General features: G+C 37.3%; 2 protein-coding genes across 4 annotated transcripts in view; both read left to right on the forward strand.

Annotated features, from left to right (window-relative positions):
* kcnip1b (Kv channel interacting protein 1 b) overlaps window positions 1-12,312 on the forward strand; it is a 66,863-nt gene extending 54,551 nt beyond the window's left edge. For both annotated transcript variants that reach the window (XM_007231166.4, XM_007231167.4), the window contains exons 2-8: window positions 4,402-4,526; window positions 6,174-6,243; window positions 6,325-6,395; window positions 8,352-8,459; window positions 9,250-9,354; window positions 9,715-9,777; window positions 11,058-12,312. In XM_007231166.4, coding sequence (XP_007231228.1) covers window positions 4,402-4,526; window positions 6,174-6,243; window positions 6,325-6,395; window positions 8,352-8,459; window positions 9,250-9,354; window positions 9,715-9,777; window positions 11,058-11,105 — 590 coding nt within the window. In that variant the 3' untranslated portion in view covers window positions 11,106-12,312. The remainder of the gene's footprint in view (window positions 1-4,401; window positions 4,527-6,173; window positions 6,244-6,324; window positions 6,396-8,351; window positions 8,460-9,249; window positions 9,355-9,714; window positions 9,778-11,057) is intronic.
* A 1,544-nt stretch (window positions 12,313-13,856) lies between these two features.
* On the forward strand, window positions 13,857-23,036 carry npm1a (nucleophosmin 1a). Of its 2 annotated transcripts, none has more exons than XM_022681054.2 (11): window positions 13,857-14,006; window positions 16,841-16,920; window positions 17,365-17,484; window positions 17,579-17,672; window positions 19,077-19,177; window positions 19,802-19,863; window positions 19,969-20,032; window positions 20,168-20,248; window positions 20,896-21,024; window positions 21,463-21,537; window positions 22,344-23,036. In XM_022681054.2, exons 1-11 carry the CDS (start codon window positions 13,967-13,969, stop codon window positions 22,392-22,394), a joined length of 897 nt encoding a protein of 298 aa, XP_022536775.2. In that variant the 5' UTR covers window positions 13,857-13,966; the 3' UTR covers window positions 22,395-23,036. The 2 variants fall into 2 exon arrangements, with proteins under 2 accessions (XP_022536775.2, XP_022536776.2); XM_022681055.2 differs by lacking the exon at window positions 13,857-14,006 and adding an exon at window positions 14,260-14,296.
* The last annotated feature ends 4,397 nt before the right edge of the window (window positions 23,037-27,433 follow it).

Genomic DNA, 27,433 nt, shown 5'->3' on the forward strand with positions numbered 1-27,433 from the left:
TTTGTGTGATTATTTACTTCGCCCTCCCGTCCAACTGTGTATCTCGTGGGCGGATAAAACATCTCCATGGAGACAGAAGCTGAGAAGGGAGCGATGTGAACACAGGGGTTACGAACAAAGGCAAACACAACAAGAGAGGAATGAAAGCAAAGTCAAAGATGGACAGGACAGTTTTGGATTTTGTACCAGTGAGGAACAGATGAGACTTTGCTTTTAGCGTCTGTATGAGGAAAGCCTTATAAACTCTATTTAACACACACTGAATATTTTCTGTTGGAAATCACTCGTGCAGAACAGTGTAGTGCTTTACTTTCTTAATCCAGATTCATGTAAACCCGACAACTCGAGAAGTATTAGCATTAGTCACGGTCTGCTTGGCGTTTGCACTGCCAGCACCATTAGTGTGCCACTTCTTCCTACATTAATAAGCCATGGGCCACGTTACAGTCCAGAGCCTTCAGGAGAGGAGAACAAGATCATTACAGCCAGACACTTAATACTGCTTCCTTCAGCTGTCTGATTCTGTGCAGAACCATTTTATCATTTGACTAAATTTCAAAATGCTGTTTGTCCATGCCAGGAAACTTCATGGACTTTTCCTTTTGAGAGCAAAGGCCACCCTCTTTATTAACACATTACTGTAATTCGCATTTACACAACAGTTATTATTAGATTAGATTTAACTTTTCAGATTTAGTATTTAACCAGAAATGCAGTATAGAGTAACATTTACCGTATTCATGACAGGTGTTGCAGTGAGTAGTAAGAAATATATACAGGGGTTGGACAATGAAACTGAAACACTTGGTTTTAGACCACAATAATTTATTGTCCCGACGGACAGTTCTGGTGGAAACAGGAGAGTTGAGGTGCACATTGAATTCTGCCGTGATTTTATCAGCCGTGGTTTTATGTTTTTTGGATACAATCCGGGTTAGCACCCGAACATCCCTTTCAGACAGCTTCCTCTTACAGTGTCCACAGTTAATCCTGTTGGATGTGGTTGGTCCTTCTTGGTGGTATGCTGACATTACCCTGGATAACGTGACTCTTGATAAATCACAAAGACTTGCTGTCTTGGTCACAGATGTGCCAGCAAGACGTGCACCAACAGTTTGTCCTCTCTGTGAAGCATTTAGTTGAGCTCTTATATGGGGAGCTGTTAACTTGCGCTTTCTGAGGCTGGTAACTCTGATGAACTCATTCTGTGCAACAGAGGGAACTCTTGGTCTTCCTTTTCTGGGGCGGTTCTGACATTTTTATGAGATTTTTCAGACTGACTGATCTTCATTTCTTAAAGTATTTTTTCTTTACTAGTTGAGTAGTTCTTGCCATAATATGGATTAGATCATTACTCAAATAAAGCTATTCACTGTGTATCTGTAACTCTACCTCTTCACAACTTTACAACTGATGCTCTCAAACACATTAAGAGATGAGTAACTCAAGTAAATAACTACTGACGAGTTCAGCACAGCTGTTAACTGAAAACCTGAATTCCAGGTGACTCTACCTCATAAAACTGACTGAGAAAATCCAGCCAAGATGTGTAAAGCTGTCATCTAAACAAGAAGTGCTACTTTCTAAAATATGAAATATATTCTGGTTTAACACTTTATTTGTTTAAACAAAAAATACATTTGTTTTTCTTCTTAGTTTGGATGACTTTAGTATTAATCTACAATGCAGAACATTTTAGAATAATAAAAATTATTGGACTTGTACTGTATATACATATATAAATGACATATATACACCTTAGAGTTATTAGAGAAATGTTCAATGTATACACTAGGAGCAGCAATGCAAATTAAGGTTTAATATAAGTGTAAGTAAATTAAATGTAAGATACACAGTATTGAAACATAACATCTTTAGTACAGTAAATAGAACAAATATAAGTACATTACTGTACAAAATAAGTAACTCAGTAATAGGTTATAAACCACAACTCCAGGTTTGTTCCAAATCTTTCAAAGTAAATAAATTAAAAACACAGAGCAGAGCCAAAACTGAAAAATATACAAGATTTGTGAGAATACAAGAAAGCTTAAGCTTCTTAAGAGCATAAGGAGGAATTACTTGGAATATCCAAGACTCAAATTAAAAAAGTGTTAATAAGAAGTGATAATGAGCAAGCACTCATTAGAGGGTTTTCCACCCATCCTGTTTTTTGCGCAATTTTAAACAAAAAAAAAAAACTGTATCACAAAACACACTAGGATGAGGTGGAAAAATGGCTTTATCACTAAGAATCCAGACTGAGATGCATGTCTACAAATTGTATTGTAATGCATTTCAAACCACCTCCAAATGTGTGGTTACAAAAACACTGATTCCAAGTGGTTTCTGGTTATCCAGACTATCCATAATCAACCTGGGTACAGTATCTAAATATGCTAAGAAGCTTATTTTGTCTGGCAGCCTCCAATCTTCAAAATAGCAGTCCAGAGATCATGATTGAACACATACAGGAATGATCAATGTAGGTGATGCTAACGGTTTAATATTTGGTTCAATGCAATTCCAATGTTAATCATCTATGAGGGGTCGACAGTGTTGCCACATGTTCAATATAGCCCTGTCCAGATGTTATTAGTTTCTCAGGGGGTTATAGGTTTATTTTCCCTTTTATGGGGGATCCTCTGTGATTTAATTCCCATCTGGATTGTCATGTGTGTGTTTTTCTCAGACGTCCTCTGAGAAAATGACAGGCTGAATCATCTACTGTTTTTCGCTGAACTCCATGGTCCTCCGGTAATTTTAGTCTCGTCCGGACTCACATTTCACATCTTCGTCACCTTGCGTTTAATAAAATAGCTATTTATCCACTGCCTGGCACCGTAATTACACTTTTGGTGCACGTTTCCACGGAGACCCGCGTAAACACAACAGCGAGTGGAAATGGAGGAGCTACTGAACACTATGTCATGTGACCCAGAAAGCCTTAAAACTTACTGGTTCTCCTGTTTTTTCCATTTCAGTCCAGACACAAGAGTCATAACACTGAGTAGAAGTGTAAAATATTTTTCACAGACGTTCCCCTGAGAAACTTATTTCGTCCTAATAGGGCTCATGAGTGTGTCTGAGTTTAAGGCAGAATCGTATTTTTTGACTGGAGAAACAGGGGGGGAAAAAAGAGAGTGACTAATGTTTACTGATCACTGCAGGCCTCAGGAGACGTGTCGTATTGAACGAGTGCTAATTAGATGTGGCCACACTGAATGATGTCAGTTCAGTTACAGCTTAGTTAAGCCAGTGGCCTGTAACGCATTCGTATCTTAACAGTGCGACGCTTTGTGTGTCTCAGCAGAAGATACTGACAAAAATGTGTCCAAAATGAAGGTACTTCTTTTTTATTGGACAATGACGATATACACCTACAGCTCCTCTAGTACTTGTAGAAAAGTGATGCCAATAGAATAGGACTCCTTATACCAGATGAACATAAGAAAAATACTGGTACTATGTTTAATGCCAGGTGTGGGCTAGAGGGGTATAAAGCCCCCCAGCATTGAACCGTGCAGCTGTGGCTCAGTGTTCTCTGGAATGATGGAGCTCCAGACAGTAATTTTGGGATGTGTTGTGGTAGTGATCATCCAGCATGCTGTCTATTAAAATCTGGTAGAAACTGGTAGCCTTGATCCCACAGTAGATCAATAAAAACAGGATTAAATCTTGTTTTAATCCCTTTAATTTGTGAAGAAACCATACATAAACAGGTGCCCTACTACTGTTGATCATATAGTGTAGCTAAAACGAGGTTAAACTGCGTTTAAACCATACATTTTTAGAAATCTGAAGGTTCCTCCAGTCTGTTTTTTTTTTATTTATCTTATACTGAAGAAATGTTTCACTCCATATTCGCTCCTACCTTCCTCTTCGCTAACCCATCATCTTGGCGCAGCTGACGCAGCTAGAGTCAGACCTGCAGGGCACGGTTTGAGTGTGTGTGAGTGTATGTTGAAGTCATTCAAGGTTCTTTTGCCGCTGTGGCTCTATGAATTCTGCGGTAGTTCAGCTTGGCCCTGAGCGGAATATGCTGTTTTTCTGATGAAAAGCTGTTGGCTCGCTCCAGGCTGCCACTAAGGAGCCATCAGCTTCTCCTGGACTGTATCTAATGGAAATTTTCCAGCTTCTATCGGAACAAATTCTCAGCTCTGAAGGGGTCTCTGCAGCTTTCTGCTCTTTTTTTTCTCTCCACACCTTCACCTTACACTCATAGCTCTGAGTGGTAATGAGCTGTAATCAGTGCATCAGTTCATCCAGCTCTGTCGGCAACGGTGATTGCAATTAATGACAGAACTATCAACTAAGATTCAACCATTCAATTATCTTTCTCTCCCTCCCTCCTTCTCTCCCTCCCTGTCTCTTTCTCCCTCTCATTTTAACTCTCTGCAGACAAGGTGGACGATGAGTTGGAGATGACCATGGTGTGCCATCGCCCAGAAGGCCTGGAGCAGCTCGAGGCTCAAACCAATTTCTCCAAACAAGAACTTCAAGTCCTTTACCGTGGCTTCAAAAATGTAAATACATTACCATGTTTCATATCATTGCTTTCCAATGAAAAACAAGATTCTCCATTTTTAGATTTTTAGTTTACTACGTAACAGAGACGATTTAGGATCTGAGGTTTAAGGGGTACTGAGCACGCATCACCCAAAACCGTCCCTAAAAACAAAAACAAAAAAAAACAGTAAGTGAAATTGAGTGGTATTCCCAGATGGGGTAAATGTGTCATACAGTTGCAAGAAAAAGTATGTGAACCCTTTGGGATTATTTGGATTTCTACATAAATTGGACATTAAATGTGTTTTGATCTTCATCTAAGTCACAACAATAGACAAACACAGTCTGCTTAAACTAATACAACTAATACAACACACCAAAAATATATATTTTTGCATGATTTTATTAAACACAACATGTTAACATTCACATTGAGGGTGGAAAAAGTATGTGAACCATTGCATTTAATAACTGCTTGACCCTCCTTTGACAGCAAGAACCTCAACCAAACGTTTCCTGTAGCTGCAGATCAGACCTGCACAACAGTCAGGAGGAATTTTGGACCAATCCTCTTCAAAAAACTGTTTAAGTTCAGCAATATTCTTGGGATGGTGTGAATCGCTCTCTTGAGGTCATGCCACAGCATCTTGCATTGGATTGAGGTCAGGACTCTGACTGGGCCACCCCAGAAGGCGTATTTTCTTCTGTTAAAAAAATTTGGTTGTTGATTTACTTCTATGTTTAGGGTCGTTGTCCTGTTTATAAAGAAATCTAAGTAATCCCAAATGGTTCACATACTTTTTCTTGCAACTGTATAAGAAGTAGAATAAAATACAATAATTAAGATTCAAATCAGAAACACAAACTATGATATACAGGGGACATGTGTCACTTTCATTTTAAACATATTTTTAGCAAATAAGAAGATAAAACTGGTGCACTTTTTTTTTTTTTTTTTTACATATTTTTTATCAAAAATAGCTCCCACAGCAGCATTCTCCATCATCTAGTCTAGTTTAAGTAGCTAAGAGCTGAAAGCTACTCAAACCCCAGTATAGATAGCATTAATTAGCTGATACACATACAGACGGTACTAGTCTAGCACCTAGTGCATCTAGTGCCTTTAATATAAACACACAAACTGATCAACAGCAGCACAACTAGCCTCTATCTAACTCCAGTTTAACCAGTGTCTGATTATCTGCCTGCAGCATTAGCTTGCTTAATTTTAAAAAGCTCAATAGGATTTAGGTCAGAAGTTGTGAATTGTGAAGTTGTGGAAATAAAAAGGTGGATGGAACTCATTAAGTTGCCAATACAAGGTAAGAGGGTTTCTAATAAAGGGGCCAGTGAGTGGAAGCACAAGGTACTGTAGGTGTGTCTAATAAAGTGTGAGCATGTGTGTGTATAATATCATATCTGTCTTTGATGTTTAAACACTGATTTTGGCAGGGATCCTCTTTGCTCATGTTGTTAATCTGTCTGCACTGGCCTGCAGCAAGACTCTCAGCGTGCCATATGTTGTAACGGCAACAATTTCACGCAATATTGCACACACGCATAAGCCTGCCAATACCCCCACACACAAGAGCTCATGTATATTTGCCAAAACAAGCAAGATAAATCATTTCTGTGCTTTAATTGTATCTTATTTTAACCTTTAGGAGTGTCCCAGTGGAGTGGTGAACGAGGAGACGTTTAAACACATCTACGCTCAGTTTTTTCCTCATGGCGGTACGTTCTCCTGCTTTAGAATGCATTATTGAAATTACTGTGAATCACCAGCCTAATGTTTTTCTCACACTTGCCTTTCAGACGCCAGCACATATGCACACTATCTGTTTAGAGCTTTTGACACTACAAATAACGGATCTATAAAGTTTGAGGTATGTTGGCTTGTCACCATTTTTTTAACAATATATTGTGCTAGAAAAAAATTGAGCTAAAGTAATTAAACTATTTTCATAGAGACCACCTCCTTGTTTCTCTACTGATCATATAAGACACTTTGTAGTTCTATAATTACCGCTTGTAGTCCTGTATCTGTTTTTATTGCCTAAATACTTTATTATTATCCTCCTTTTACCCTGTTCTTCTGGAGAGGACATTACAGGATAGACCACCACAGAGCTGCTATTATTTGGGTGGTGGATCATTATTCTCTGCACTGCAGTGATTAGCACTGATTAGCATGGTGGTGGTGTATGAGGGGTTAGTGTCTGTTGTGCTGGTACAAGTGGATCAGACGCAGCAGTGCTGCTGGGGTTTTTAAACAATGTGTTCACTCCAGGATTCTGCTGGATGGATGTTTCTAGTTGGTGTCCTATTCTCAGTTCAGCAGTGACAATGAGGGGTTTAAAAACTCCAGCAGCACTGCTGTGTCTGATCCACATATTCAAGCACAACACACACTAACTATGTCAGTCTACCACAATGTGAGTCTGTGTCACTGCTATGATAAGAATGACCCCACACCCCAATAACACCTGCTCTATGGTGGTCCCTCCTGTTTGGATCCTATATGTTGAGATAGGATATATTGAGAATCCCAAATAAATAAAACATATATATTTTTAATGTGTTTTTGTTAAAACACCAGAGCTTTGTAAAAAGCAGTTTGTCAATTTACTCTAAAATCACACTTCTTGTGTTAACAAGCAATTTAACTGTGTTTATGGAGCTAAAATAAGAGTTAAATAAACCCAAGCAAAGCAGTGAGGTCAGGACAAACAGGGTCAATACCAGCAGATAGAAGCAGCAAGGGTTAACCATACCAGAGTAGAAGGACCGTCTAGGGATCATACACAGCAAGGCGATATCAGAGAGGCAAAAAATCAGGGTAAACGAGGTCAGTACACAAGAGATAAAAACATGATAATCAGAAACACGTCGTAAAGTGGGGGTTAGCCACACAAAACTCAGCAAACAGTGAGTGAATTGGAGGTGTATTTATACTGTATGGGACAGGTGTAATCAATAAATGGGTGATTTGGCTTCTGGGTAGTGTCCTCTGCAGTGTAATGTGGTTGTGTAAGGGAGTGATGTCAGTGTGTGGTGCATTCTGGGTAGTGTAGTTTGGAGACTGGAGATCACAGGTGGAGCTGAGTGTGGGAGAGACAGGTGCGCTTTCACTGCCAGGAGTGACACCAGATTAATTTCGAGTTACAGCGTCTTAAGTTTTATATTTGGTTTAATAAAAGATGAACAACCTGTTTTATATTTTTTTGTATTCAAAGCTAGTTTTGGGTTAGAGTAATGTTTAGTTTAACATTTCTATTTAACATTTTTTTTCGTACTGCCTCTTGAGTCAGTGTTTAATTTTTTTTTGTTTTAGGACTCTGACTTTTATCATTTTCATAATGTTAGAATTCGTCTAGCTGCAAACATTATAGGAGAAAAGTTTGTGTTGCTAGGTCAACGTTTATGGAACCTTTTTAAAATGACATAAACTAGTCAACTAAAAGCAAACTTAGAGTTTTTTCTGCTTGCCATCCATAAAAAGGAATCAGCGTGTTTTATTCCCAGATTTAAAAAATGGCAGGGTTGTAAATAGGCTTGTTAAACAGTATTTGAGCATTGTTCACTCCAACCATAGTCAATTTAATGATGTCTTTGCATAATGTTGGATTATTTTTGTTGGTCCATTAATTTATAATTAAAAATCTTTACACAGTGTAAAGAGTGGCTGACATTATCAAATAGTAATGGTAGGAGATTCAAATGGTCTTGGTTGACTGTTGAGTACTATCTTTTACCTGTTATCATTTCAGAGACTTGATGTTTTTGTATGATAGTGTATAAATGCTTGGTCTCAGTTAAAACTTTCTGTGTGTTGTGTTTAGGAGTTTGTGATGGGGCTGTCCACTCTCCTGCGAGGAACAGTCAGAGATAAGCTGGAATGGACATTCCATCTGTACGACATCAACAGAGACGGGTTCATCAGCAAAGAGGTGTGTGATTCCGAGGCACAAGTTTCTGACTAAATATACAGCAGAGATTGTGGATAATTATACCACTGAATTGAAATGTTAACTAATCAAACTTATACAAACCTAAGGACAAATGTCTGCAGGATTTCAAAGATGACCTAGCATTACTTTATAAACCTTGGGCGAACATTAAACAGCTGTTTATGTCAGTGGAGGACTGTGGCAATTAGCCTTGGCCTTTAATATCAAAACTTCCACCTGTTTAAAATGCCAATTTCCACTAGCCATACTATGGATATGTTAGTGCTACGTTAACGACAGTACTTGACTAATCACAGTAACATATTTGAGCCAGTCTGTTACAGTAAAACCGCTTTTCAGCTACTCTTTCCAAACAAAGCTGCTGCCATTGTTTTTATTTCTAACTGAATGAAACTTTATGTTGGTGGTCAATCTGACAGGCTTTAGTTCTACTTGTGCCTTACCAGTCCTTCCAAGTGGAAGAGACTGGTTACTTGTATCTGCAAACATAGCAATGGGAAAACAAATTCCATTTAAAATTTCACATATTTAACCCTTTTGTTGCCAACAAAACTTGAAAAACATAGAACAGAACTAGTAATATAATCAAGCAGGTTAAGGCCTTGGGGTTCCCCATTGGTTAACTCAACGATGCCCAATAAAGTAATTTTTTATACTTTTATTCACAGTATATTTACTATGAATCATTTATTCCATGCTACCAAAATACTAAAAAAGATATTATAGTGAAAGGCTTTTTGTGACACTCATTTCTATGCTTTAACTCCAGGAAATGACGGACATTGTGAGGGCCATCTACGATATGATGGGAAAGTACACTTACCCTGCACTGAAAGGAGACGTTCCCAAACAACATGTTGACGCTTTCTTCCAGGTCAGTATTCAGTATTCCCCAAATAGCTAAAGCAGCATAAATCCAGGCTTACTCCTTAAAAACAGATAAATGGTCCTTCATATACTTGGAGACTCTGAAGACAATATACAATATACAATAGTTTCACACAAAAAATAACTGCATTGGAGCATCCAGCATCTATCAACTGGAGCGCCAGAGTAAGAGATGTTAAACAACAGAACAGCAGATCTGCTAAAAACAGAGGAAAAAAGCGTTCCTCACAAATGTACCTGAGTAAAAGAAAATGCAGGATCATTTGAAAAGGAAAGTAAAGGTACTTTCCTCTCAAATGTCATCAGAAGGTGATACTGAAATGTTATTTTTCTTTTCTTTACACAGAAAATGGACAAGAACAAAGATGGAGTTGTGACACTGGAGGAGTTTGTCCTGGCATGCCAGGAAGTACGTATTAATTCACACTGATAACACATTGATAAACAGAATGATGTTTGGTGGAGAATGATGTTTTTTAGCAAATAATTACTACATTTAGTGTAGTAATTATGCTTGGTGGTAAATTATAGTACATGGTAAAGAATAAGTAAACACAATTTTGTGAAGAAAGATGTTTGTCCAGTGTGATGCATGGTGAACTATAATGTTTTTTTTGTGATAATGGTGGTGTTTTTAATGGAGAATGATAGTGCTCAGTGAATGGGGGTGTTTACTGAACAATGATGGTGTTTGGTGCAGAATCTTTGCATTTGCTGAAGAATGATAGTGTTTGGCGAAAAATAATGGTGTTTCGTGAGAAATAATGGTGAAATATTTGGTGAAGAATCATGTATGGTGGAGAATAGTGGTGTTGAAGAATGATGGTAATTGGTTGAGTATAATGATGTTTGATTAAGAGAAGTAGTGTTTGGTAAAAATTATGTTGGATTGAGGACGATGGTGTTTGGGTGGAGAATGGTGTTTTTTGGTGGAGAATGATGTTCAGTGGAGAATGGTGATGTTTAGTGGAGAATTATGGTTTTTGATAGGTAATTGTGGTTTGGTGGAGAATGATGGTACAGTATTTGGAAAAGATTTGTGTTTGGTTTACTGGAGAATGATGATAATTGGTTGAGTATAATGGTGTTACATTGAGACAGGTGGTGTTTTGTAAAAATTATGCTGGATGGAGAATGATGGTGTGTGGTGCAGAAGTTTTGTAATTGCTGAAGAATGATGATGTTTAGAAGATTATAATGGTGTTTTGTGAAGAATAATGTTTAGTGGAGAAAAGTGGTGTTTGTGATGTATTTGGTGAAGAGCTATGTTTGGTTTGGTGAAGAATGATGGTGTTTGGTGGAGAATGATGGTGTTTGGTGGAGAATGATGGTGTGAATGGAGGTGTTTGATAGAGAATTATGTATTGAAGAGTAGTGGTGTTTGCTGGGGAAAGGTTTGGTGAATGATAGCATTTAATGGAGAATGATGGTGTTTTGTGAAGAATAGGGGTGTTTGGTGGAGATTGATGGTGCTTGGTGGAGAATTAGGATCATATTTGGTAAAAATGTTGGTGTTTTTTGGATAATGATGGTGAGAAGGGGTTTGGTGCAGAATGTTGCTTGTTGGAGGGAAATGTTCATGTTTATCAAAAATAGATTATGGTGTTTGTTGGAGAACAATGTTAAAAAAGATGGTTGTGATGATGTGCATGTTTAGTTGACTAATCTCTTTTTTCTTTTTGTCTTTAGGATGAAACCATGATGAGGTCCATGCAGCTGTTTGAAAATGTGATGTAAAGCCGACAAGCAGAGCGAGTGTGAAAGCAAGGGATTAGACTGAGCGGTTTATAGGAGAGCGTGAGGGAGAGAGTGAGAGATGGCAAAACACAAAACTCTCACTTTCTCTCTCCTGAAACCTGCACCAGACACTGACTGCATCTAGGCAAGAATCTAGATGAGAACTTTATGAAGCTAAAGAACTGTATAATAAACATATTGACTTACCTGAATGGAGAGGTGTGGTCCTTGAATGCTGAGGAAATCTGAGGAAAACTCTCTCTTGCTATGAAGGAAAACAGAACTGATGATTTGGACATTTGTAAGCATCCACGATGAACCCTTGTGTCTGCTACCTTGACCCTCTGCTTTTTGCTAAAGAAAGAGGGCACCAACTGTGAAACTTTGGAATTGGACAAATTGGAAATGTTGGAGATCTTTTGAACTGCAATTTGAGTTTCAGGCCATTATTTTGGAGCTACAAGACAAGGACTCCCTCTACCTGTGATAAAGTTGAACTGCATCTAGGAGGTTTTGACTTCTGCTTTGGGTTATTCTGTAATTGCCAAGAGTTTGCATGTTTTCCCAGGAGATATGCTCCCTTTTATTTACTTGAATGTTGGCCTATAATATAATATAGTATAATATGAAAGCCTAATTATGTCATTTTAGCATTACATGGTTTAAGGAGTTATTTATTACAGTCATGGTATGCAGGGATGACTTCTTGGATGATTGCTGTTGTCTTGTCTTGTGTTGTAGGCTGTTTACAATATTGCTTATTATAAATTCTTTCTGTCCTCAATACGTCCCGTTTATATGTCTGTCTGTCTGTCTGTCCCTGGACTAGGAAACCATTAAGCATAATTTTGTGTGAGAGAATGAATGCGTGTGTATTCAGCAGAACTCAGAAAGTGGTTGTATATTAATTGCTCTGCTTAATTTCATCAAGTGACAATCCAACCCCCATCTGTCTCAATGTTTCTCGAGAACTTTTATTTCTCTGCGAGGAACATATTTGTCATTATAGGTCATTTAAGTTTAATTTATTATCCATTAAACACAGAGGAAAAGAAATTGAGCATAAACGCAATTGAGTGCAGTGGCACATTAGGACCTCTCTACTGAGTCAGATGGGCAAAGACGGGTTTAAAATCCTTTGAATGCTGTAAAATGCTAATCTAAATCAATGGCAATTTAGAATAAAACTTTGTGAAGAACTTAAAAATTGTGTGAATTTGTGAATTTCAAAATGGGGGAGCAATGTGTTTTGTGGGAAACTGGACAACTGAAATGTAGTGCTAGTAACCTGTTGGGAAGCCTCAAGCCTGGATGCAGGATGATATACAGTTTAGGCATTCATGAGGCATACAGGTTTCATTTGGGATCCTGCAATACATTTGCAGTTGCAGCTGGGCCTGTAGATCCTACACACACTCCTAGTTGGCTGAAGCTGGCATCCCAGCCAGTCCCATAAATGCACGATTGGTGATAAATTTGGCAACCAGGCAGGACAAGGAACTGTTGCAAGCTGGCAGAGACATCCCTAGGAAACCCTTGCTTTGTGTGGGTGAGCAATAAACTGTTGAAAAAGGTAACACTTTACTTGGAGGGTCCATTTTTTATGGCCCCATTGATGCTCAACTGACATTCAACTAACATTCAACTGAATGTTTAATAAATGCAACTTAACCCCATATTAAATGCAAATTATCTGAATTAGAACCAAACCCTACACCTAAACCTACAACTAACCCTAGCCTTATCCTAAACTTTAAATCTAACCCTAAACAGTTAAGATTAGAGTTTGGGTTAGAGTTGGATGTATGGTAACTTTCAATAGAGAATCATTTACTTTAACATTTCAGTTAATTTGCATTTAATAGACATGCAGTTGCATGTCTTTTTTTTTGCAATAACTCCCCAGACCATCATACAAACAGCTGGGGCAGTGTGTCGCAGGATTAAAGCGCTTACAACAAGGTCTTCATATACTGTCATTTGTCATCGAATCCTGAACAGAACCTTGCTTCATCAATAAAGACACCACAGTTTCTTTTCATAAAAGTCTGGGTTTCTCACTCATGAAACAACTGCCAATGAGGGTGACTGAGGGACCACCTAGATGATGGGCAGTAAATTAACACAACCATCCTGATTCTCCTGGACCAAAGATGCACTTCTTCCCAAAGTCTGTCAGCGTGCAAAATGTCTTTAGAATGCCTTGTAGAGGTATGACTAGCAGTCAGCAATCTCTCACCAAGAGGTACACTACCCAAAATCAGACCACAAATCAGACCACACCTGTAATAATTTACATATCTACCGGAGGCATACCTGCATGTCACATTTAAAAGCAATTTGGACTTTGTTTATCTATCTATCTATCTATCTATCTATCTATCTATCTATCTATCTATCTATCTATCTCTGTCTGTCTGTCTGTCTGTCTCTGTCTACCTACCTGTCTGTCTCTCTACCTACCTACCTGTCTGTCAATACATCTATTGATCTATCTACCTACCTACCAACCAACCTGTCTTTCTGTCTGTCTGCCTGTCTGGCAATCTAACCTAAATCTGTGTATATTTTTGGCTATCCTGCAACCTATGTCTTTCTATCTCTCTGTCTGTCTCTCTGTCTATCTGTCTGTCTGTCCGTAACATTATATCTATCAATACATCTACTTGATTTTTTAAATTATTAATTAGGTAATATCTATTTACAAATTTAAACAGATCTATGCAACATATCAAACATCACTATTCTATTGGTGGTCCTCACTTCTCATTGGTCAATCCCTCGCTCCTCCCCTGAGCTGTGGGCGTGTATAGAGTGGAACACAGTTCTCGGCCTCACTGCAGAGAACCTCCAGCTCAAAGATGGACGTGGAACAGATGGGTCCTCAGACTTTCCTTTACGGTACATGTGACCTCCTTCACTTTTCTACCCGGCGGCAGAAATTAGCTTTATTAGCCTCTCTCTGTGACGAGGGCCAATGAGGGGAGTGAGCTTAGCTAGGTTAGCTAACCATATAGCTAGTGATGCTCTCTGAGTTTCAGTTAGCGTCACAGTTTTGTTACTTCTAGAGGTTTATCAGTTAAATTAAACAGGAGACACGTGTGTTAATTCCCTGTAGTGTTGACTGAGTTAGCTTTGTGATATTTATGCTAACTCTGAAGTCAGAAACATGAATGTTTCATCAAGTGCAGGTAACGTTAGCTCCGGGTTTTGCTGCGTTTACAGGTTAAGTTACTCAGCTAACCTAGCTAGCATTCCAGCTAATAAGCTAGCCTACAGTTTGTTTTAAGTTGTAAAAAGTTGCTTTAGTTTGTGTAGCTAGCTTTAATGCTTGAATTTACATCTGACTGTTAGTTTATACGTTTTTTTACGTGTTATGATTAGAAAACGTTGTTTTGGGTTAGTTAGCCAGGTTCAAGCTGCCGTTAGTTCCACCAAGCTCAAGCTCGTTCCACCATAAAAAAAAAATCTTTAGATAACCGCAAACTATTAAAGGTTGGTCAGAAAAGTCAAATTAAAGCCCAGGGCTCGTGATGAAAGGTCGTCTAACTAGCTAATTCGCTTTATATTACATATAAGTTAAATGTAATGTCGCGGTAACTGTATAGCTGGAGATCAGTTAGCACATGTCTGCCTTCTCACACACGTGCGCATGTGTGGGCAGCACATGAGGGCCAATGCTTTACGGTTAGCTAACTAGCTAAGTTAGCTAGTTAGATTATTTAGCTCAACAGCGTAGTTGATGTCATATCTGTCATTATGTCACCAGTTAACATTAGTTATTTGCATTAAATACAGTGAAATGGAAAAGTGTATTATAAAACACGTGTTTAACAGGGCGACTCTTTTCTGGTTTTATGTTCGAAGCCATATTTCTCTTCAGTGCTGCACCAACATCGGTTTCCTGCCACATTCTGCACCCTTTTGTTTCCCAGTTCAATGTGCTTGGCCAGAGAATCTCTAATAGAGAGAAGAGTTCCCACTTGAGAATGTGTTCTGCGTTTGGCTGAACACCAGGGGGCGCTCCAAAGGGAGTTCAAAATGAATGGGCTGATATGGAGCAATTGAGCAAAATCGGTTTATCTATGTTTAATCACAACAAAAATTCTCTCTGTTCTCTAACTTACATAAAATATGTTTAGTGTTTCAGTGGTTTTAAAGCTATTAAGCTCCAGTTATAAGCCGGTGGCTATTGTTACTTCAGCATCAGCTCTCATTATCAGTAATGCTAACGAATATGTTGCCACAAAATCGTTTGATGAATATGTTAAATACGTTTTATATTAAATGTACCTTCTAAAATCAAAGGAATAACCAGGACAAGTAGTTGAACACTATTTTTAAATTTGATTATTTAGCCGTTTAGCTTCATTCGCTCATCAGTCCTCTAGTTCATTTACTTTTGTTATAAAGTGAAAAGGCTCTTTTATAAACCAGCTTTAGTTTGTAGGGTTCTGATACCCGTCTTAGCCACTTTCTTGGTGGAGGTTTAAATGTTAGGTTAGCTTGGTTAGCCAGCTTGTGGCTTAGGTTTGTGCCCAAATATGAATAAATATATTCATGTAAATATTGAAGATATAAAAATGTAGCTTGTTAGCTAACAGACTAGCTTAGCTCGCCCTACGGTAGCTAGCTAACGTTAACCGAATAAGCGTGGCCTTTTCGTTTTTGGCTAGGTAACGCAATCTACCTAGTGAATTGTCTACGATATTGTGCTCGAGTTTAAAATTATGGGGAATACTCGTTTAAGTACATTATTTTTATACAAATAAATTGTGGTAAAGACTGGCAACACTGGTTCGCTTGAGGCAGAAAGGGTCCTAAGGGTGCAGATATTTGTAGGGGTGTAGTATGTGATGGTACACTGGTCGTCACCACGTGCTGTCCCGGTGAGCGCCCCCTCTCCGCCCTTTCAGCTTTGAACCACGTGGGCCACGTCCACATGGTCTTCTCCTCACAGTGCCTGGTTAACAGGACCCTGCTGCCTTCCGCAGCCCATGGGAGTTCTTGGCTAATTTAAAATATGAAATATTATTTGTAAATATAATATGGCTCTAAATTTGGAATAAACCGCCCCCTAATAATTAAAGTTTCACACATGAATAACTAGCAGTGAAATGCCTTGATTAGTGCCTGATCTAAAAAAAAAAAAAAAAAAAGGAATATCCTTGAAGTTATCAGTAATTCAGTTAAAAATGTGAGTCTTCTATATTATATAGATTTGTTGCACACAGTAATCTATTTTAAGCTTTATTTCTTTTATTGTTGTTTATGACTTACAGCCAATGAAAACCCAAAAGTCAGTATTTTAGGAAATTAGAATATTATATAAGACCAATTGGTACTTTTGGCATTGTGGGCAGTGTGCCAAGTCCTGCTGGAAAATTAAATCTGCATCTTCGTAAGTTAAGTTGTCAGCAAAGAGGAGCATGAAGTGCTGTAATATTTTGGACTTGATATAACCCAGATGACATGGCTCTCCAAACCATCACTGATTGTGGAAACCTCACACTAGACCTCAAGCAGCTTGGGCAAAGCACTTCATGCTTTTAGTGAAAATGCAAATTTTGTTTTCCAGCAGGTCTTTGCACACTGCCCACACACAAAAGTACCAACTTATATAATTTGTAGGATTTTTGGGTTTTAATTGGCTGTAAAATTGGTAATTTGTGCAGCTGAACACTGGTAACGTATGTTTTGGATCTGATTTGGATTTATTGATTTGACTTTTACAGGCTGTGAGCTGAAACAGGGAAAAGAAGTCACCTTCAACCCGGAAGATGACGACTTTGAGCATCAGTTATCCATCCGCATGGTACAGTATAGAAAATCTTATGTTTAATATGCTTCTTCACACTTCAAGATAAGTCAGATTTGTGTGGTCAACCTGTTGTCACATTAGCCAGCACGTCTGTAGTGTAAAAGTAGAGTACATAAACTTTCTGTTAAATTTTGGCCAGGTGCAATTAAGAAACTGGACTTTTATAATGAAGCATTAGCCTTAGTCTTGTTCAATACTGCATAAATTTATTTTTATTAACAATTTTTAATGAAATGTTTTACTGTAAAATGTGTTGTGGAATGAGGGAAATGTTCAGCCACAGTGCAAATCATAGAAGAAAAACAAATTGGAGTCTTTTATTATTTGTCCTAGAAACACTAGTCACATACATTTTATAAGTTAGTCATGTACTTGCATAGCAATTAGTTTGTTTTAAAGGTTTTTAAATAAGCTCTGATCTGAATTGTATCTCTGCAGGTCTGTGTTGACCCAGCAACCAAAGATGAGCTGAACATCGTGGAGGTTGAAGGACAGGACTCTGAGGGTCAGAAGGTCAAAGCTGTGCTGGCCACGCTCAAGCCGTCCACTCTGCCCAGCGTAAGTGTTTAGTGGCTTTTGTTAAAGCCCATATTAACCGGATTTGTGTGCGTAAAGTGAGAATAGAGAATGAACGAATGCATTTCTCTTTCAGGTCTGTTTAGGGGGCTTTGAGATCGCTCCTCCTGTTGTTTTCAGGCTGCGGTCTGGTGCCGGTCCAATCCACATCAGCGGGCAGCACCTCGTCAGTAAGTAGCTACATTTATTTGCGTCATGCTTTCATTTTTATAACAGCAGCCGTTGTCACAAAGATGCTTTACAGATTTTTGGGTTCATGCCCTTGGTGAACAAGCCAAGTCGAAAGTAGTGGTCATAAAACTGTTCTCAGAGCTGATGGTGTGTCTTTTGAAGATTTAGCCAGTGTGCATCAACTCAAAAGGTCCCACGATTACATGTCACTTTAACTCATGCAGCAACCAAGTGATACAGCCTGCACATCCCAAAAACAGTACAGCTGTGTGTGTGTTCTTCTGACCTCATTTACACAATGTGGGTTTGCTGGATTAGTGGGGGAGATAAAACTAGCTCATTTTAACAGTGTTTTGCTTCTACAGGTCTGTTCTAACCATTGTAAGATACTGTTAAAAAAATTTAAATGCTCTAATTTTGCGTTCCATAAAACAAATTCTGGCAGGTTATCTAGAACAACTTTTTAAAATACTTTTAAAAATAGATTATAAACTTGTATCATGTTACAACAGAAATAATTTATTTTACAATACAACAAACTTAAATGAGCTGTTTAATTCATTTACCAGATTTAATTAAAAAAATGTTATCGATATTTAGAGTCTGCTCTGAGCTCTTATGGGTTAAATTGGGATAAACAGATCACTTCCGTTCTTCTAATATGATTTTTAGATTTTTTTTAGAATCTGCTGATGCCTACTACCTTTACTGATGCTAATTCTACTTTAACTTCTCAATAAGTGCCTAAGAATTCTGATACAGCAGTTAATTGCACTGTGATGATTACACCATTTTTGGATGGGTTACGAATATGTTTATTTGGTAAAGGCAGTCTTCTGTATCTCTAATAATATATGATGAGCTTAAAAGAACAGCATTTACTGGTTGAGTCATTGCCCACTAAAGAGCCACAATGCAGTAACGGGCAAGTGTGTAAGCATAATAATTCTACACCACTAATATGCTGCTGGCTTCAGTCAAGCATCATCTAGGGACACAGAGGCATGTCAGTAAATTCTTCATGGTATTTTTGTACTACAAATTTCCAGTGCTAACATCTGCATCAGTGCACCACAAGTTTAAAACTAATTTGCTACATGTTAAATATAATTTGGCCAAATCTGTTAATAGACATAGTTAATAAATAGTTGCAAAACCATTTGAAAGACTAGCTGAGACATGTTTGGGGTTTAATGTATGCTTATTTTTTTAGTTAGCAATGGGAAATGCAAGGGTTAACAATGAATAAAAAGAACTTGACTTGTACTGTGAAGTAAAGATTAAACAATGTTTAATTTTCATGTAATGGTTATTGTCCTTGTTACACCCTTCTACATATATTTAGAAGCTGGTTCTGTCCATTTTAGTAAAGGTTGGACCAATTTTGTTTTGTTTATTAACAGTAACAGGAGGTGATCAGTCTTTTGATGAAGAGGAGGAGGAAGATGAGGAAGAGCTGAGGATGGCTTTGAAGAGGGCAGGTCCAGCAAATGCAAAATCCTCAGTAAGTCTTTGTTGATTAATTTCTTGAAATATAATTTTAAATGAAACATTGAGGTACACTGCAAAATCGTTTGCATGTATGTGGTGTTTTTCAGAACATTTTCAGAATGGATACAGTTAATTCAGATATTACAGGATGAGTGTTTCTAGATCTGGTTTTTCTCTGTAGTATCTTACTTACAAATGTTATGAGATTAACTGTTAAAGAGGAAAAAGGGTTTGTTCTCTCTCTTGATTATTAATTCCAATTCTAAATTATAAAACTGTCAAACAATGTATTTTGTCTTTTTTTTTTGTAGAAATAACTCTTACATTAGTGGATGAACAATAACATGTCTTGCATTCCAAATTTAATGGCAACCTGGATATTTAGCTAATACTATTTATACCAGTAGAAGGTTAGATAATGGTTGTATTATGAGGGGAAAATGTCAACAATCCTGCTTTAATGCCTCGCTAAGGTCAAATAATTCTTGTTTATAGAAAAGCTATCCTGGATTTCTATGTAAAATTCTTTTATTCTTTTATCCTGCATAACAGCTATATTATAAAATCCATATCTTGAGGATTAAAGTGTTGAACCTGCCTCAGGGTTTTAAGTCTAATAACTTTTTCTTCCCCAAAGAAAAAGATGAAGATGGATGAAGAGGAGGACGATGATGACGAGGACGACGATGATGACGATATGTGAGTTGTTGGAGTGCATCCTATATGAACCAATTCAGCTTATTCCAGTTAAAGTAAACTTTCTTAAACTAACCGAGACCTGAACTGAATGTATTTGTCTTCCAGGGAGGAGGATGATGACGAGGAGGATGATGAGGAAGAGGAGGAAGAGACACCTGTGAAAGTACAGGTGTGGTGTTTTATTTATTTTTTATTTTATTTTTTTTTTTTCCTTCCTCCCCCCCCTCTCCCTCTTTCTTAGCCGTGATGACTACATTTACCATTCAATTGTTTAAACTATATCCCTTGTTGTTTATCTTTGTAGCCAAAGAAGCCCGCAGCTAAACCCCAGACTCCCGCACAGAACGGCAAAGGACCCAAGCCCAACACGCCAGCTGCCAAAAAGGTGCCTCTCGCTGCCATTCTGATCACATTGACATGCCAGACACCAGAATGTTTCAGATTAAATTTGCACACGTTTGTATTGTTAAGTACAGTGTTTTGTGTTTTTCTTTTCTCATTACCTCTAACTGTTTCCCATAACCACAAACAGTTTGAGTCTGACTGTATCTTTGTGTTGCAGCAGATCATGGTTAAAAATACTATGGTTAAGGGCTAGACAATACACTCAAAATGCACACTATATTTAGATTTTTTTTAAATTAGGATTTACAATACCAATATCAATCTGACACACTGACGAGGCTGGGCAATTTAGTTACAATTATTCCAGTATTTTAAGACTATTTCAAGATGCACGTTATCACAGTTTCACAAACCAAATAAATCAGTTGGGGCAGATTCTTAAAAACACACAAAAGTAGTGCCTTAATTTGCTTCTTAAACTGTACTGTTAATATGATATAAATTTCTCAGTATGATAAGCTATATGCATGTTTCACAGCTTTACCCATGCTTTAACGTGCAAGTTAGACTTTGCCTGTTAATAAAAAAAATCCAAAAATGTAACTCTGTTGAAAAAAAAATGCATAAACCAGGCAGGAAGTGATTGGTTCCAAGTTGTTCTAAGTTTGTTCCCTTCTCTTTTGGCAGGACCAAAAGACACCTGATGCTGGAAAGAAGAATAACAACAAACCACAGACACCCAAAACCCCGAAAACTCCACAAGCTCCTCTGTCCATCCCAGAGATCAAAGCCAAAATTTTGGCCTCTGTTGAGAAGGTTTTTATTTTTTTATTACTATACAATGATGTAACTTATGTGACTAACACATCTAATGTAAAAAAAGTTTAGGAAAGATATTGCATGTGTGTTCAGTTACAAATACAGGAAACGTTTCTTTCAGATAAAGCATTTTATTCTGTCCTCACTTTATATGAATTAAGTGTACGGCTATGATTAGTTCTGTTTACCTGGTTTGAGATTATGGCCTCAAATTAATCTAATTGCTGTAGTAATTAATGGAGTCAGCAGTCCTGTGTTGCACTGTGCACATGGGGGTGAAACAAGCTGGTAAGCTCATGGAAATTTGTATTTTAGTGCCGCTGCTTGTGGAGAGTTGTAATTTCAATTTAGATTTTTTTTTTTTTTTTTTTTAACTATCTTTTTTTTTTTTTATATATTTTGAAGCATGCTTTTAAAACACTCTTCACTTTGTAGGGAGTGTCTCTGCCGAAACTCCAACCCAAGTTCGAGAACCTTGTGAAGAACGGTTACAAAGTGTCTGATCCAAAGGTATTTTTTGTTTTATGGCTTCTGATATTTTGGTTTTCTTCCATTACAGATTTATGTAGTTTTATGCAAATATGTTCACGCCTGCTCAAATTATACACACACAGGCTGTTCAGTTAACTTTAACACCACCACCAACCATGAGCAATGTGGTCAGCTCCACTAAACATGTTTATTTTTTTGTTTTGTAACTTTAGTCTGTAGTCCTGCCTCCATTTCTCTGTATACTTTATCCTCCTGTTACCCTGTTCGTCAATGATCAGGACTTCACCAGGCCATCCCATTACGGGTATTTTTGGTGTGGTGGGTCAATCTCAGACATCAGTGCTGCTGTAGTTTTTAAACACTTTGGTGTTTTTGCTGCACTGAGTAGTTCACTAACCAAAAATATATAACCAACCGTGTCCTGTGGGTTTTTTCTCTTTACCTGCAAAAACCAACTGGGTCCATTTCAAGTTCTTTTACCATCACTGCTCATTTACATTGCCATGGATGTTTAGTAGTAAATCGAATAGAGGACAGCTCAGAGTCAGCTGTTTGTCAGCTAACACTAGCATGTGTACATGTTTTCTGAAAGATAAACTCCAACATTGCAAAGGATTTTTGGTTGAGTACGGTGAAAGTTCTGGATTTGTGTATTACTGTAAAGGAAGTAATCTAAAGTGCCTTGTTTCCTTTTCTTAAATTTCAACTAATTTCCATTTATTTATTAATTTTTTTAATAAAAACATTTGATCAGGGATTAAGTAATATTGGGAGTATTTCAGCTCTGTACACAACCTACCTAACCTCCCATTGTATTCCCACAGGTGGTTGAAGAGCTGTGGAAGTGGAGACAAACAGTGAAGGAGAAGAACTGATTGATTTTACTTAGTTAAATTATTTTCTCTCGTTTAATTTTTATAAACCCTTCTGAGTTTGTTGAATCCGTGCCATTCCTATAAAAGTGACTTTCTTCAGACTGTGCTCTGATGTATACATTCAGAATAACTGTTTCCACTTTTTTTTTTTTTTTTCTTCTCCTGCTTATGTTCAGCCAGTAGCAGGGTTGTCGGAAGATATGACTCTGTGCTTTGGGTCATACACCATAGTATACTTTTTTCTTTCTTTTCTTTTTTCCACTTAATTTTTTTAAACCTTTTGTTCCAGAAGGGTACTGTATGCGAATTCTGGCCTGTCCCAGCATAAGCAGAGAATTGGTCCTGTTCTCTGTGTGCACATGTTCTAATTAAAAGTGCAGCTAAATTAAGTGGTTTCTGAATGTTTCAGGGTTGTGTGCATCTTCAGGTCTGATGCAATCTACGCATGGCCACACTTGCAAAGAAACTGTAAAATAATTAGAGTATATACGGTGGCTTATTGCTGGTTTTGACTTCAATTGTGGAGAAGCAGTTCTGTCCATGTCTCTACATACTGAAGAGTAGGAACCTGTTCTGTACTTTTGCAATGAAGTTAATTACAGTTTTACTGTACAACAAATAAACATTTTTGGAAAAAAAAAATACTTGTTTATTTATTGCATGTTTGAGTGTATCCAGTTGGTTGTTGTTTATAATGGGATTTAAACTATCATGAACTCCATTAGAGCAATTGTTACTGTTGTGTGTTTGAATATAAAAAATAAGCAATGGAATAAACTAAACCGGTCAAAATTAAGACCATGTTCCAGTTTTGCAATAGCCACTGCTTTTACTGCTACGGTCAGTAGTTCAACATAATTTTCCTCTAAATGATTTAATTCTATAAAAGAAATGGATTAAAAGGCATTTATGTTTTAACAGAGCAGGCTATTTTTTAAATGTTAACTTTTTAACTTATCTTAAAATTGCTCAAAGTGTTTTTGTTTGTCTTTTGAGTATGAACTGGTCAAGCAGTACAAACAGGCATTTGTTGACTGTTAAGCATGAGTATCTTGGTCAAACAGCCTTAAATCAGTTTGAATTTAAAGTGTTTTGAATACAGATACAGTGAAGAAAATAACTTTGATACCTTGCTGATTTTGTAAGTTTGCCTAATGACAGACAAACAGTCTGTAATTTTAAGGTTATGTTAATTTTAACAGTGAAATCTAATAAAATCTAATTGTTTAAATTACATAAGTTGTTTTGCATTTTGCAGAGAGCAATACCTATTTGATCGCCTACAAACCATTAAGAGTTCTGGCTCCTACAGACCAGTTAGACGCTCCTAATCAAATCGCTACCTGCATTAAAGACAGCTGTTTTATAGAAATGCTGACTATGACCCCGAGAACATCATCCCCACAGTCAAGCATTGGGGTGGGAACGTTATGTTTTGGGGTGTTTCTCTGCTAAGGGCACAGGACTACTTCACTGCATCGATGGGAGAAAGGATGGAGCTATGTACCCTAAAATCCTGAGTGACAACCTTCTTCCTTTCACTAGTACATTAAAAATAGGTCGTAGCTGAGTCTTCCAACATGACAATAACCCAAAACATACAGCCCCAGGTAAAAAAGGAGTGGCTCAAACACAAAGCACATTAATCCCATAGAAAATAAATGAAGGGAGATGAAGCTCCCTGAAAAATGTTAATGACTTAGAGATGCTTTCATGTCTCATATAGGTCCCAGGTGGCCAGTTATAAAAGTGTATGTGTATATATAGCAAGTGTATTGTGGACCAATTCTATTGCATCTGTTCCTACTGTTCAAAGCTTCCAGCAGCATTACTGTTTTCTCTCCTTTCTTACTGAATAAAACTTAATAAAAAAATAAAGTAAAAATAAATTATTCTTTTAAGCAGTGGCATTAGCACTGTATAAGTTAGCTAGAAAAATAAACACTGATCTCCAGTCAGTCTTTATAAGACAACAGCACTCCATTTATCCGATGAAAAAAACACACTGTGCTGCAGAAAAGGTTGACAAGGCAAGGCAAGTTTATTGGTTTAGCACCTTTTTACACACAGAGGCAATTGGAAGTGCTCTACAAAGAGTTTAAGACAGAATACTGGACAATTTCAAACAGGACATTTAAGACAGAATTCAGATTTTCAAAAATTAAATATAAGAAATAAACAATACTGTGGTGTGGAAAAGGAAGGAAGACCCGTGAGACTCATGCTGAATGCTCAACAGCTCCTTTTATTGAACTGGCTTGCCACTCACTCACAGTCTTTAACAAGACTAAGAGAGCTAAACCATTAACCCACAGAGCTCAACTAGCCCAAAGGCCACCAACCCAGCTGTGTGTCTCCCAGATGGCAGATCCAGAGTGGTGCCCACCCTCTCTGCATAACCCCTCCCAAGGGAGATGCCCCACCCCTGTCATCCTCGCACACAGGAGAACAGAACCATGCCTACAGGCAGCCACACACACAACCCAGAGCCTCCACAATACTAAAAGTGTTCAAGAGTACTGCAAGTTGTAGAGTTTTTAAAAGCTTGTTCTTGGCTAAAATGTTAAACAGAAATTAACAATGGAAGTCGTATTTATTTTTTTTAAGTAAAATTTTCTCAATATATGACCTTTACAGGATGGACAGCTTAAGTTTTTACATTAGCTAAATATAATAAATTTTAATTGAAATTAATATTATTGTTTGTTGAACATTCAGCATGTGTCCTCAGTAAAAAAAAAATCATCAAAATTTAAATATAAGAAATAAACAATACTAAAATTCTGCAAGAGTACTGCAAGTTGTAGAGTTTTGAAAGCTTGTTCTTAGCTAAAATGTTAAACAGAAATTAACAATGGAAGTTGTTTTTATTTTTTCATTTTCAAAGCTAAGCAAATAATTACTGCACATGTAGGGAATCATGTGGGACACAAAAGTAGCTAAGCTAGCTAGCTTGTAGTGATTTGGCTAACCTATTCAAATGTTGTAAATCCATGTAGCAAATGTTCGGAACTTTTTAAGTAATTGCGTTTTTTATATTAAACGGGGTGGATAATTATTTATCAGTTAGATAACTAGTGTAAAGTAAAGCCCTTGAGTTACACTTCTCAGAGAAATGTACATTATATAGCTTGCTAGCTGATAGTCAGCTACAGCTAACTATGCTAACAATGCTAACTAACTCACAGAGTAACCAAACTCATCTTTCCAGATTATATTGGACAGAGAGTACAGTGGTATACTTTATCAAATTATTTATTTGATATAAATATTTTCTTTATCAAATCATTTATTGTATATCATATAGTAGAAGAACAGTGATATTTCAAAAGTTAAATGTTTTTTGTATTTTCTGGAAAAAAAAGAATATTTTTTAAAACTTCTGTCTATAAAAATCATATTTTAAAATCATATTTTAAAAATCATTTTTATAGAAATCATATTTTCCCAATTTAATCACTATATGTATAAGTAAAATTTTTCTCAATATATGACCACTACAGGATGGACAGCTTAAGTTTTTACATTAGCTGAATATAATACATTTTAATTGAAATTAATATTATTGTTTGTTGAACATTCAGCATGTGTCCTCAGTAAAAAAAAATGTAAATTTAAAACCTATATGCTTATATTAAGTAAAAAAATGGCAATGGGGTAAGCTAATTTTGCTTAGTAATATTACTTAAATAATTTTGACACAAGAAGGAGAATAACTTGATTGATTACTTTTCATGCCTATTTTGAGTTCAACTTACTAAAGATGATGTGAACATTTGAAGTAAAATATTCAGATATAATCAGAATAATCATATGCATACAATGCTTAGTAAGACAAACATTCTAAGAGTAAAAAAATATTACCTTGAAATTATATAATTTCACGTTTTCAGATTTAGTTTTTGCAGTGTAAAATAAAGGTTTTGATATCAGAGGTTACTTTTTTAAAGGAGAGAGATATCTTAAGATGCCTGGGGGTGCTGTACATTCTTTAAACAGCTTGATATTATATTTTATAAATGAAAATAGTCTTTTACAAAACATCTTTAGAACATTAATACAAATAAAATGTGTTGTTATAACACTTAAATGATCATTCAACTTAATCATGCAGCACTGTGGACATACAGCAAATACAGTATTTGCTAAGTGTAAAAAAAAGTATTTTAAAGTGAAAGGTAATATTGCTCTATATTTGTAAAATGTAAAATCTTAAAAAAATGTATTGCTACATAGTGTTTGTCTGACATAAAAACAAGTATGCTGCAGAACTGCGTACAGAAGGCGTGTTATCTGGATATTGACCAAGATATGTTATCATCATGATGTCATGCTGGTTGGTATGTGATAACTGATGGATGCATTTTGAATTTATCCAGCAGAGGGAGCTGAACTACTGCATCTTCTGCTGACTCCATCTTGCTCTTCTGGCTGAATGATCTCATCCTCCCTGTGGACCTGGAAGGGGTCCAGTAGGTCATAGGACTTCCTGTGTGGATTAGTCAGGTCAGTGAGTGTTTATTAATGACCACTGTCCCAGACAGCTCCTTATCAAAGAGCACCTCCCCTCCTCCCAGGCACTGAGGAGCAGCAGGCACGTGCCAGTGTTGAACATCCATACAGCCCAATCCAAAGAGCTGTATGGCGTGACTCCAGACTTACCTACCAAGTATTTTAATGTGGTGGTGGTGTTGGTGGGGGCGGGCGGCCTTAGGTCTATGTTAAATCACTTTATAATGGACGCTGCTCCATTTGTGGGTCAATTCTTGAGAGTCAGCACTTGGACAGTGGATGGTGGGGGGGGGGGGGTTGGGGGTGTGGCAGAGGGCATAAAGGCATGTTTATGATCCCATAGGATCCTGCATTTATCTCAGGCACCTAAGTGCTTCTTTGCTGTGGCAGGCATAATCATCTTCGGCCAGGCAGCGATAGTGTGCCGATGTGTTTGTGAACCACTAAAGTGTGCATGGGATCCATCGCTCACTCAGAGGCCTCAGGGAACCACACAGAAAGAACCAGAAAAACAGATAGACGTGAAG

Source organism: Astyanax mexicanus, chromosome 20 (assembly GCF_023375975.1).
Source record: "Astyanax mexicanus isolate ESR-SI-001 chromosome 20, AstMex3_surface, whole genome shotgun sequence".
Taxonomy (NCBI): domain Eukaryota; kingdom Metazoa; phylum Chordata; class Actinopteri; order Characiformes; family Acestrorhamphidae; genus Astyanax; species Astyanax mexicanus.